At 41.8% G+C, this 14,007-nt stretch overlaps 1 protein-coding gene across 2 annotated transcripts in view; it reads left to right on the top strand.

The window, feature by feature from the left end:
- Positions 1-14,007, top strand: part of LOC143895279 (uncharacterized) — a 53,694-nt gene that overhangs the window by 36,170 nt on the left and 3,517 nt on the right. For both annotated transcript variants that reach the window (XM_077402319.1, XM_077402318.1), the window contains exons 2-4: positions 252-965; positions 11,902-12,265; positions 13,557-13,921. In XM_077402319.1, coding sequence (XP_077258445.1) covers positions 743-965; positions 11,902-12,265; positions 13,557-13,921 — 952 coding nt within the window. In that variant the 5' untranslated portion in view covers positions 252-742. The remainder of the gene's footprint in view (positions 1-251; positions 966-11,901; positions 12,266-13,556; positions 13,922-14,007) is intronic.

Here is a 14,007-nt window from a genome sequence, read left to right as displayed (position 1 = left end):
TATTCAAAGGATAACGAGCTGTGCGAGTTTGGTTGAGGTCACATAAATTCCGATCGACTCGAGTGTTTCCGCAATAATTATTTTACGCATCGTCGATCGAGTCCGGAAGAAAAATATCCGGGGAAAAAAAATAATATCGTCATACCGATGTATATAAGCCGCACAAGTTTATGTTTCGCGAGGCCGACAACCCCGTCGCATGCTCGAAAAATCGACTTTGCGTAAAACGATCATCCGTTTTATTGTTTCAGAGACGTATCGTGAACCTCGCCGGCGGGCAGGAGGAACGCGCAGTGGCGGAAGGAAAGGAGATGACACGCGGGGTCGCACGAGAGAACGGAGCCGCGATCTTTTCGCGCGCGCGCAAATAACGATCGAGGAAGAGGTGAGGTGTACGACGGCCTTGGAGGCGGCGAATGACAGCTTCTGACCGATCGACAGTCACGTAGCGGCCGGCTTAGCGCCGACGATTTATTCGAGTTTCGCAATCTCTCTCGATCGCCGACACCGACCGTGATCGGCTATCGAGATCTCGGGGCTCTCGCTTCGCTCGGCCGGAGTAGGAAGAAGCCGAACTCTTCCCCGTAAATATACTCTCGTTCCCCCGAACGAAACACAAAGCGCGACGAAGTGGCGGCACGATGTAGCGCGGCGACCTCGGTCGAGAGGCACGGACTTTCTTACGTCAAGTATTCGAGACGAGATCTACGAGGGATTATTCGCGAGTGAGGCAGACGCGAGGATGAAGACGATGGGCGACGTCGTCGCGGATTCGATCGACGAGACCGACGGCACGGTGCAGCCCTCAAGCGCGAGCAAGGAGTTCGGCCAGAGAACCCTCAGGTCCTTGAAGAGAGGACTGGGCCGACTTTGGAGGAGGCACAGAGGCAACGCGTCGATAACCGAATACGACCCCTCCTACAAAGTCGCGTATCTCGGAAACGTGCTGACCGGATGGGCCAAGGGTGAGTGGAACTGGGATAAATTATCTTATATATATATATATATATATATATATATATATATATATATAATCAATATATATATATATATATATATATATATATATAAAATATTAACTTTAATTTAAGAAGTTAATTTTAAGAATGTTACAATGTGTAAATGTTCAGAAAATGTCCAGTAAAAAAGTAACACTTCATATATATATATATATATATATATATATAATATTGAATTGGCAATGAAGTACAAGATTATGCCTTGTTTCATATACGGATTACTGAAATTCTGACCGTTATAATTTGTGTTAACTGTTATATTCTGGAATATTTATAGACAGTATAAAAGAAAAAATTTCTCATATTGTGAATTGATAGAAAAGATTGCAAGTAAATTGTAAGCTATTGCAGATATCAAAAACATTCGATATCTTTGCCTACGTTGTCATTTTAATATGTATACAAATTAGTTATTAATTTAGTATAGGATAAATACATACATTTGAAGCAATCAAGTTTTACTCGTGTTGCATGATCGCCAAAGGCAAACACTGCGCATAATTAATCGAACTACAAACGCGCGTATGTATGTAAAAAAATATCCCTCAAGCAGTTATGTTAAACCGAGTCGATTATCATTTAAGATAAATAACGTCTACGAATAAACCGTCCCTTCGTTATAATCGCAACAACGTCGCGTGATTAATTGAGCTACGTATATCTCGGGTTTGTCGTCCAAGTATAATTATATTGAAAGCCGGATTTATCTTAAAGTCTATTTGTTCATATGCAAATCGCGGGCCGCGCATTATTTGCACAACCGAGACGTACCGATATTTTATCAGTCATCGAGTCGACGGACTCCGCCGACGTTTCGCCTTCGTTTCGATCGAGTTGTTCCGGCCAATGAAAAAATTGGGTCGGCGCTCATTCCGGTGTATCATCGGCAATTATGCGTCCAGATAAGCGGCAATTAAGAACGATATAGATACACGTCGCGCGTATACACGCGCCGTATTCTCGATCGTGAGCCAGCAGCCTTGGCGCGTGAATGACCAACCGGAAGTGCGCGATACTTCTTACGATGCTGGATGGATCAGCAAGCAGCAAGGTCGCCATTAATTCTATATTGGCATTCGCGTCGCTCGTGAGTCTCCCTCCTCTCGTTGTCTCGACGTTAGACTACCCCCTCGCGAGCTTCCCTTTCGGCCAGGAGATTCTTCTCGAAGTGACGCAAATTGAACTTTCAAGATCAGTCGCAAATTCTTTGACTAATTTGAAGTTGTTGCCCAATTTGACAAATGACGGTATAAGAATGCTAATTCGTCTCTTTATCAATAATTTAAAAAAAAATCTGATGTAAAAGATGATGAAATGTGATATTTCTGTGTCGAGTTTCATCGGAAAATAGGTATAATATTTCATAATTATTTGTCTCCATACATATATAAAGTGTTGATGCGGCAGAAACGTTTTATTTATAACTTTGTTTACAGTCTTTCTTAAAAGAAATGCAATTCAATAAAAGTTTAACTGTTAGGTTACTTAATCTTGAAACTTGACGCGATAATCCATCGCATAATCCATCTAGAGGCTCCTGCTGAGCGAAAACCGGCTCCAAGTTCGTTGAAGAAATTGCGCCGAGAAAAAGACCAAAAGTGCATGAACATAAAAAAAAGCGTGACTTTTGTGTTTTTAAAAAGTCGCACATGACTATTTCGGTCACGCGCCCACCTTCCGTTTTATTCCATTGTAAACGCGAAACGAGACACCTTCCGGTTAGGTTTCGTTTTGCCCCGAGGACGAAACGGGGAGAAGAGAAACGAAATGTCGAAACGCGATCGAACGAAACGCGATCCGCGATAGCACGTGGAAAAAGCGTCTCGATGAAATTCCGTTCTGACACTCGTAGCGGTCGCCGTAGCGCGAGGTGAAAAAAAAGTAGAAGGAATTATGTGGTGCAATGACCGGACATAGGCGTACCACGGCACGGGGCCGGCCGGACTTTCTCTGCATATCTCCGCCGCCGCCGCCGCCGCTGCCGCCTCGACTGGATCGGCGGCCTTAATCGTCACCGGCAGATCGCCATTATTACAGTTTGCGCTAACGCCTATTCGGCGATTAATTAATTCCGTGACTGTCCCTCGGGGTATCCGGGGGAATGCGGGATATCGTCGTTCGAGACGCGTGTGTTGCGTGCGCGTATATATATATATATATATATATATATATATATGTATATATATAACGATCGCGCTTCGCGGCCTGTATCGGCAACTGCATTTAAGTGGTAACCGGAATCGGCCGATCATATTTCGCGCCAAGCGCGTAAGATAGGAAGAAATGAGATGGACGCGCGTAGCCGACGAAAAACTTTAATTAAAAACACGTTATTAAAAAAGAAAAAAGACTTGAAAATGTACGGTAGAGAAAATACGATGATACGAGAAGCTATAAAGATAGTGTTTTGAGACTTTCAAAGAATTCTTCGCATGGGGCTCTTTCGCGCCTTTATTCTAGAATTTTTGTTTGGAACCACATTTTTGCTCTAAATCCGTGCGTTCTAAAGCCGAAGATTTAATACCAGTGAAATTTCCACCGCGGTCTTTTTTAAATAGGAGATACGTGGCCGGTATAGAGATGGCAATTTTATTTAGCGCCAAATAGTGGCGCGAACACGGACTATAAATAACTTCGGCTCTTTATCACGACAGGTTTAACCGACGTGTTTGTATTTTTGATCACTGCGCGCTGATACATATACGTGAGGGGTCTAAAAGCAAAAGTGCGCGGAGTTTCCGATCGAGAATAACTTAGCCACACCGACGTGACGTGCGTCCTACGCGTGCGTATAATTTATATTTCCTCTTAATAACACATCGTATAAGATTAATTTCATTACTTTTCAAAAATTATCCCTCCTGTTATTGTACCGCGGCCGTGTGGTTTTATCGGATTACACTGATTAACGTTGCAACGTTATGCATAACGAATGGCAATGAGCGAACTCGACGTAATAATAAAAGCATGCATGTAATTTGTTGTGTTTACGGCTTTATAACAAGAATGTAAAATATACAGATTTTTTAGATCTGTCTGTAAAAAAGAAAAATATGTTGTATCGGTTTTAGAACCGCGAGTTCATCAAAGACGCCAATTACGTAATTCTGAATTTCTTTTTTATTGAAGCAAAGATTTCAAACGTATAAATTGGCTTAGGTTTGAAGCCCAGAAAAGCTATGAGGAACACGTTAGCCTCGTAGACTAATACATAAAATATCTATTTTTAACTACTTCGGACTACCGTTTCTTTGCCAGTTCTAGTGCGCATTAACGATTCGTGCTTATGACTTAGCTTTAGCTCGTGAGATCTATCGGCGTAGCTCCGCGCCGAGGTCGAACGATTCAAAGAGCAAAAAAATTGCAAAAAAGCTCCGTGTATATATGTCGTTACCGGTCCTACATCGAATTCACGTGGCCGTTTCCAGTTTTGCCTCGAACTTGTTCTCGTCGACCTTCGCGTCGCCTTCTGGAAGAATACGCAGTCCTTTTTGTTCTCCGCGCATTTTTTATTAGTTTGCTAGGGAAAAGATGCAATTCGGGAAAGAAAGCGCCGCATGTGACAATTATCCGTTCTTTGGCACAAAGGTATCCTTATATTTGTTGAAAGAAACATCTGAATTTTTCACGAGATATTTTATTATGTGCAGAACTTGAATGTTTTGCATATATATTGTAAAATTTTCGTTGAGAATCTCTTTACAAGATTTAGCTTTGAGACAAGATTATTCGTGGACCAGGTGAACGGAAGAACATAATTTTCATGTTTTTTGCTAATTTTTATTTGTTTTTAATCTTTGATCGTAATTTATAAAAAGACACAATAAAATTGGGAAAACGCTCTCAAGATATACAATCAATATAATTAAGATAAATAAATGGAAGCAACATGCCGTTATTAAAGCGAGAGATATGAAATAATAATTCGTGAACTGAACGTGAACGGAAAAATTTGCGTACTTGGAAATACGCGAAAAATTTATTATTTTTCTTATTTGCCTTATCTTAATTATATTGATTGCATATGTTAAGAGCGTTTTTCTAATTATTGTTTGTTACGCAGGCCGAAACAATGCGTCTTACCGGTTTCTATTCTTTCAACACACTGTTATAACCGTTTAAATATTATATACAACATACCTCAGTAGTTGAATTGGTACGACACCCTACACGGAATGGGGGGGAGGTTTTCAGGTTCGAACCCTTTTGGCTGAGGTAATATTTTTCGCAATAAATTATTTACAGTGTTTTAGATGTTTATTAGCGTCAATTAATCGGGGAGGGATAAGGGATTTTAATGCTCCAACGAAAACTGTATTTTAAAGTCCGACAAAAAATCAGCGCGCAATTGAGTAAGTTGGAAAAATTCGTGTACTTGAAAATACACGAAAAATCTATTATTTTATTTCTCTCGACGCTTTAATAGCGGCGTGTTGTTCTTATTTCTCTTATCTTAATTTTATTAATTGTAAAAATTTTATGAATTATTATTAAGAAAAATATAGATAGTAAATGTCTACGATATTTTTCCTTCAGTTATTGTCTGATTAAAAAATTGCATTCAATAATAAATGACTTATGTCCTCGAAACGTGACAAATGCGTTACATGATCATAAAACTATATAAATTTTTTTAATTGTGACAAATGAAAGAAGGAAATATTTATGATTGAAAAATCCTTGGCGGCGGCAGGTCGATTGAAATTTTATCATTAATATTTCAACCTTAAATTAACATCGCAAGAAACTCAAGATTAAAAAAATATCGCTAATCGTTTCATTTCCGGTTTCTGTGAAAACGTAATTATGCGAAATTGATTTTGCGAGCGCGAATAAGTATTCTCGTTTTCTTTTTTATTGCGCGACACACTGAATAATACCGCGCGTGTAGCTCCATTAAATTCACGCTCACGTTTAGCGATTCAATCGCGATGCTGGAAAACGATAAAGAGACGCGTCCGCAGAATATTCCGTTCGCCGATAAATTAAGTACGCAACCGTGCGTGTCTCATAAGCTGGCGAATTATACCAGGGGAAGTCGCGAAACTTAATATTTTTCCACCGACGACTGTGTACTAGATACTTTAAGACATGTTTCGCTTTTCATTAATTACCCACTTGTTCACTTCTGTGAAAGCGCATTGCAGCAACCCAGAATCATGATATTATATGTTGATGCGAATGTACGTGAGAAAATTGAAGTTTTCTTTTTTTTCGAAAAGCTAGTTTATTTTCTCGGGCGTTCCGATTGGCTCCTTCAAGAATCTTCACGTATCTCGCGAAGTCGTGAGCGCCGCCGTCTCTAAATGATACGTAAAATCGCAAGAAATAACGTTTCGATCTTCTTGGAACTGATAAAAAGGCATATTAACTCGTTGTTAATCACGAAATTAAGGAGAATAATTAACGTAAACTACATGTCACTAAAGAATGCGTGACTACCGAGAAGGTGCCTCGATTAATAATATGCAATGTAATGGAGCAATTCTCTTCTTGCTTCTGATATTTCATTAACTATCAATCATATTAATATGCAATAATATTATTATATTGATAGTTAAACGCGCTATTCGCGCGTGTACATTTTTACTGTTTTTACATAACTAAAAATTATTTCATGCAGTGTTTGCGACGATAAATATATAGATGAATTAACTCGTCTGGAGTACACGCGTTTCGATTGCTCCTCAGCCTAAAATTGCACTCGAGGACAAGTAATTTCGTGAAAAACGCCGAAGTCAGGAACTGCTCGTAAGAATAAGTGTGCGCGATAAATGTCGGCGAATGCGTATGAGAAAAACGTGGTGTGCGGTCACGTACGACGATGCTTGGAGACTTTGGCCACGTCGCGTCGTGTTTATTGTTATGTTTTTAAGACTTCTTTCGCCGATTTTTTAGAGCGTTACGTATTGTATAATTATGAGGCTAATCCGCGGCTTGAAAAAGATAAGTAATACGTCGCGGAATAATCTCGAGGTTTTAATTCCCATATTAATGTTAAATCGCCATAAATATTAATTCCTTTTATATGCATTGCCCAGTTTTAAGTCGACGAGCGCGCTGTAAATCGGAAATTTATTTCTCTCTCTAGCTCCGACGCGCGAAATGATTAATACGCATTGAAGATGATACATTGGCATATACGACTATCATTCTTCATTATTGCCAATAACGATAAATCGATGCAGATGAATTTTTTTTTTTTCCAAATGAGTAAGATACTGCAGGATCTACCAAAGCCAGTCAGAACGACTGCCGTTTGTAATTTTCTATCAATTTTATAACATGTACATCTTCCGTGATTTTTTATTGCAATATGTAAATGATCAATTTATTCTCTCTCTTTACCACTTTCTAAAAATACATAGTATATTTAGGTAGTAGAAATAGGTAAACGTTAGAGTCATCGACGGTTCTATAATGTTAAAAACGTGGTAACGTTAGCTAATATTTTTAGTATACACTGACACGTATGCCTGACACATATCTTCTTTTACATCGCGGTAGTTGAAAAATCACAAAAAGATGGGAAATACCCGAAGGACTTTTTTGATCTCATCTTTCTTTTGCGTATAACGCAGATTGGTGTCACAATAAGTGTAATTTTTTACGTCTCCATTGTTTCAAAGCAGCCAAGTCAGACTTCGACTCTTATTTATCATCGTCTTTTATCTCGTCTCGTCTTTAAAAGTTCGCATTGAAACTCACAGCTGTGTTCTGCATATTTGCACCTTTTGGTATACTGGCTGCACTGTCGCTCTCGAGAATGATTTATAATGAAGCGCAAGTAAATTATGATCGACGCACAAACGTGGGCACGGCAATTATGCCGAAGTGGACGACACACAATAAAGGCTCTTGCCCGGGGAGTGTCGGGCCTCCTCGACAATGACCTCTTCTCGCTTAAAAAATCGCGACCCCGTTACTGCGCCGCGTTTATACGTTTACTCCACATTCATATAACGTTATTATTATCGTTCATCCGCCGACCGCGTGCGACGCACGCGACATTCGCTCTCGTCATGCGATACAAACGGCGTTTTCTCGGTGGAAAGTTTTCCGCGCAGCGCGGCGCGGCGTTCCGCGGTTTTGCACGCGCGATTTTCTCGAAATGCCCCGCTCGAGCAAGAGCGCGATGCGCGCGATGGCGGCGCAGCTAACGAGGGGAAAATCAACGGGCGGTCGCGGCATTATCTCTAATTGAATAATATTGGACGCTAAAACGCGCCGAGTGTCACAGTCCGGTGGCAATGACGACCCGGTCGTACTACGGTGCACGGTGCACGGTGCACGGTGCACGGTCCCTCTCTCGCCGTTGCTTCCCGTTCCGCATCGTTCCAGACCGCCTGTTTTTCCGTTCGCAATAATTCGATCGCAATATTCGCGCGACTCGATAGATCACGAAGCTGCAAATATTCCTGCCGCGCGGAATCAATTTTCGCTTATTTATTTCTTGGCTCGTCTTATTCGAATTTCTATGATTTGAATCCAAATTATTCGAAAATTTCGAATCTAGATGATTCGATTACGAATCATACATATATTAAATTTATAAAATCCATATTTAAGAGATTTAATCCCCTACTATCTTTTGGCGATTTAGAAAATATTCGGTGAATAGGGACATCGATTTTCAATGAAAATTTGAATGGTCGTAATCGCTTAATTTTATTATACATTAAATGATTAAATACGTGATGTGGCACGTATATAAATAATTATATATATATATATATATATATATATATATATATATAAAGTATATATTATATGTGTATACGTGTGTGTACATGTAATAAAGCTGCGTGCACGGCGCGAGTTGAAATTAAAAACTGAATCTGATGCTTTTGTAATTGAGCGGAGCGCAATTTTTCCGTCGGCTCCGCCACTTTACTCTCGCGGAGCCTTTCGTTTGAAAAATTGTTACAACGGAAAAGAATTCCGCGGCACGCCAATGGACGCCACCGGCGGCGTTTCACCTGCGGCAAAAGGATCGCTTTTATCGAATCTCCCCGTGCGCTTTCTCCTGACACGCTCGGAATAAAATGTTGTTCCAACGCGCGTGTAACGTAAGGCTTCCTATACGCAAATTACGCCGACAGTGGCACCATTGTTGTCCGTGGTTTATTTGCATGCGATTTTCGATGGCCTTTTTCCATCCAGTCGAGTCGGCCGGCGGTCACAGTTCGATTGCGGCACGGATCTCGATCGGCGGAGGCGTACGCATCATGCTTTCTCTCGACGTTACACTCGTCGAAGTAAGAGACACGGTATTTTTTCCCCGAGGGTGTAATCGTGACGACTTAAATGCGAGAAACAGCTTCAGCTGTAAGGCTGTTTGACATTTACGCCTTTCGCGTGAAAACGAGATTTTTTTCTCGGTGCGAACCGTTTCGGAGGAATCACGTGAATATCACGAACGATTTTGCGGAATCACGCGTGATGAAACAACAAACGGATCGCATCATCCCCGGAATAATGGACTCAACGTGTTCCAGGAAATCGCACGCGATTCTGGATAGACATTCGATCGTGTCGCCTTGATTAAATATCGCTGAAGTCGATGTGCCTCTTAGTCATCTGCTTCTGATTAGGTCTTTCTCCATGCACGTGGGATTTAATAAGCACACACGTGTTCAGTTCCACGTCATTTCTTTATCTGCACCAGTCGGATCTCGTGCGAAACGTTGACGCACAACTCACTCTATTTAAAAATAGTCTTTGGAGCGTTGTTTGTAATAATAGTGCGGTCGTTTGCTATATTTAGTTTACCGCTGGATTATAAATATATCATAATTAAAAAGATATCTCAAGGAAAGCGTTTGAGGCGCAATGACGTTTCTCAGCTGTCTTTGATTTATAGATGTGCCTTCTCTTGCAATCATATAGTTGTCACTTGCATGCATTTTGCAATTGTTTGATCGTGCACGCTTAATGATCATGGAGATATTAAGAGCTCATAATACATCTTAAGCGCTTTATTATTGTATCTTAGATTATTACCTGACAATAATTGTTCATAAACCATGTGTTGCGCTTTTAATTATTTGACAATCATAAATCAATTGCCTTCTTATCGCGGTAACATTTTAACAAATAATTAACGTCTAATAAATATTAACCTTCTGCGGTCCCGCGTCGAGTTGAACTCTATATATTAATTGCGGTTAGTCTGTCGCATAATTCTTCAAACATTGGAACCTGTATGTGACTATAATCGACAAACTATAATACATTTTTCTCCATAAAAATTCGTTTATTTCTCGTTTCGATTGCAAATGATTGAATTCACTGTAAATTTCTAGTAATTCTATTTCTTCAGTTCAAAGTAGAATATTTACAAAATATGTGACGACCAAAACCTTTAACGTTAAGGTTAATTAGTTTCTGTTTCCCAGTTTTCTACATTTTTCATTTTCTGTGTCTCATCAAAAATCTCGTTGTCAAGCCGTCCTGTATATAAAATCAAGCGTTACAGGATTGCACGAGCTATTTGCATAATGATCGATCTAAAGGTGTCGCTTAAGACGCAGAAAGCTTTTTTGCTGCCCCAGAAAGTCGTCACTTCGCCGGCGATTATCTTTACGATCATCGATCTTCTATCGACATGGCAAATCGAAGGATCCGTGACGTTTGTAATTTATAGAATTAATTTGTTCGTTTTGTATGCCTAGTGGCGTCAGTCCGGCTTGATTTGTAATTATAAAGAACGTTTGTGTGACGTTCGCAAAGATCCGAACGCCACGATGGAATCTGCCACGAGCGCGAGGAAAAATCCTGGTCTCTCAAGATCAACAACAGATCCAAGCTATTCGTGTCAGAGTTTAATTTGTCACTGCACCTCGTGGAATAGAGTTCAAACGCAGTATATTTGCATTCGATAAGCAGACACGTGTGTTACAACGTATTTTTTTTTTGGCGGAGACCACTTTCGAGGTTTGAGCGAAGAATCGCGTTATTTTTTTTTCGCGAATAGCGGCTTACGAGAGAGACTTTAGCGTGCACTTACCTACCTGTCCCAAGTTGCTATCTCTTTCTCTCTTTCCCGGTTTTTCTTTTTTTCGCTCAACCTGCGCCATTCTACCTCCCCTCTCTCTCTCTCCCTCTCTCTCTTTCTTTCTCGTTGTCCCTTCTCTATTCCGCCTGCCGGCTCGGCTCGCTTTCGAGCTCTAAGTAACAGTACTTGCGTTTCCTGTATCTCTAAATTGGCAACGCGAGCGCGTATAGCGGCGAATCGAACTGTATCGAAAGTCAGGATATGCCCCGGAGTACGTGGAACGGAGGCTATCTCGTACGCATTGCACATGCCAACGTTCGAACGTAACTAGAATGTTGCAACAAAGTATACATACGTGGGTATATGCGCATGCGAGATCAATCCTAAAGTGACATACTTCGCTGGAGTCGCGCGCGGCATACCTCTCGTCGTGCCGTGCGAGAATAAGCGGCATTTCTGAGCGTCTGATTACGCGTCAATGTCCATAATGAACCGTAGAAAGTACCGCGCGCGGAGACATCGGCATTAGCGTGACGTTACTTTCGACGGCGTAGCTCACGAACATCATCCGCGAGGAGCTCCCCGCGATGAATTACGGCTTCGTTCCACGAAGAATCGAAATGCTGGACTCCCACTGTTAAATTATACTCAATTTGAGTCAATTTTAATCCATTTCTACAGGTCGTCGCTGTTCCTACACAATATGTCGTTAATTTAAGCAAACCGATTAAGTTGAAATAATAAATTTTAGGTATCGGTTTAAATTTCATCCTTCAATATTTAACACTGATGCCGTTCCAGGAATAAAAAACGTTTCAGCAACGGCTCTAGCTCTAACTAGCTTCTGAAATTAATTGAGACCAACCCTTTCACGCTTCCCCGCAGGTGAAGGCTGCGTCGAGAAGCCCGTGTCGACCCTATGGCGCAACTACGTAACCAGCAGCAGACCCGACGTCTCCATGAGGCTGACAGTGACCAACGGTGGGCTGACCGCGACCACCAAGGACCACGGCCTCACCGAGTACTGGGCCCACCGTGTGACTTATTGCACGGCCCCGGCCTCTCACCCGCGACTGTTCGTCTGGGTGTATCGGCACGAGGGCCGCAGACTGAGGCCCGAATTGAGGTGTCACGCAGCACTGTGCAGCAAGGAGTCTACCGCAAGGAGACTCGCCTCGATCTTGAATACCAGGCTGCAGCAGGCGCTCATGGAATTCCGTCGGGACAAGGTCTCCAGGCAAAACGCCAGGTGAGAGCAGCGGTATCACGCCGCTAAAAGTAAACTGCGATCTAAGCGAGCTGGTGGAAAGGCAGCGCTCACTTCAGCGGCGCGTACAAAGAGTTACTCGAGAAATTTAGAGACGAATTAAAAGAATGTAAATTTCATTTCTCGACAACAATAGATAAGTAAGTACAAACGGGAGTCACGGATTGGCGGAAATCGTTAACGGACTTTATCTAAGATTGGCAAACAATTAGTGGGAATTGGCAAGTATACTACGGGATTAGCGAGGTATTGTTCGGTATTGTCGGGTATTAGAGTTGCGTTAGGAGAAAATTATAGGACACACGTTACAAAGTACATTCGCATTTATGTTTGCTATTTATGCGACGTGCTATTAGAAAAGATTTGAAATCTCTTCTCGTCTTGTCGATTTTAATTACTTGAATATAATCTAAATATGCATATCTTTATGACGTATCTGCTTTGGGTTTAACGGCTCTTGTTAAAACTGGACCGGCCACGATTAATCGCGCGCGGCACAATTTCTCAAACTCGTATATAGAATTCTCCGAGTTTCCGTTAGGCTCATTTCAATGTCGGGCAGCGGCGCGCACCATCGCGCGCATTCCTCGCATTTTTATCGTCCCACGTTCGGGTTATATTGTCGTTACGTCGGCCATGCAGGTGCTTGCCTCCCCCTTGCCTTAATCGGGAGAAAAGAGAAATTTTCCCATCTTGGGTCTTTGCGAGAGGTACGCGCAGTTACGCACGCGCTCGCGCATCCACCGTGGAAGTCACGATTCCGGTCACGATTGTAGATCGTTATGTGCGCGATCGAGTCACGATCCAGGACGGGAAGCGATCGGCGATGTGCATTCGGGTCAGTGTTTCCAAGTCGCAGGTCAAACATACCCTGATGGCACTCCTGCCGGAATTGCGCTAACACGTCTAATTTACTACTTTCTTTATCGCATTGTCATTCAGGAATTTATTTGCTAGAAAAAGTACAAATAGAAAGAGTTGTCAAGTTAATGAGTTATACAATTTTTATTATTTAATTAATTAAAATTAAAATTTGTTTTTAATTATTTCATAAACTAGAATTTTATATATGATTCTTCAGATATAAAAATCAGCAAGGAGTAGCATCTCGTAAGCAAATCCATAAATTACCACGGGAAACATAATTAAAAATCTTTTATTTTTTTCATACGTATTAAATTTTCATTACTTGTTTCATTAAGTCATTAGTACATTCATTATGTACGTTGGCATAATTTGAATTAATTAGCACAGTTTACACGAATCGTTACAGGTTGTCTCTGGCGAGCGCGTTATACGACAACCCGTCATTGCCGCGTAGGAAGCTCCTCTTGAGCACCGGCGGCCAGAACTACCGGCCGCCCTTGGAGAGGTCGAAGAGCGCGCCTAAGCTGTCGGCGATCGAGGAGGACACGGTGGCCGAGGAGATAGAGCAGAAGAGGCTGCTGGAAGAGCTGCGTTCCTTGGAGAACGTGGCGCGTAGCTGGGAGGACCAGGACAGCTGGAGGATAGCCAGACTGCTGGACGCCCTCAATCGCGAGTCCGACGAAAACGGTAGCATCTCCAGCGGATGCGAAACCGCCAGCACGGCGACCAGCGAGGAGAGAGCCACCTGCCCGGAGGAGCCGCTCCCGCAGAGTTAGTATTCGCAAATTATCGCTTATTATTCGTTTACCATTTCGAAACTTAACGCAAAGTTCCGACAAACCCTTTTTTAAACACAC

This window comes from Temnothorax americanus, unplaced genomic scaffold, assembly GCF_048541705.1.
Source record: "Temnothorax americanus isolate GAGA-0224 unplaced genomic scaffold, ASM4854170v1 Scaffold15, whole genome shotgun sequence".
NCBI lineage: Eukaryota > Metazoa > Arthropoda > Insecta > Hymenoptera > Formicidae > Temnothorax > Temnothorax americanus.
Note: the sequence above shows the minus strand (reverse complement) of the source record. Positions and strands in the feature narration are given on the sequence as shown.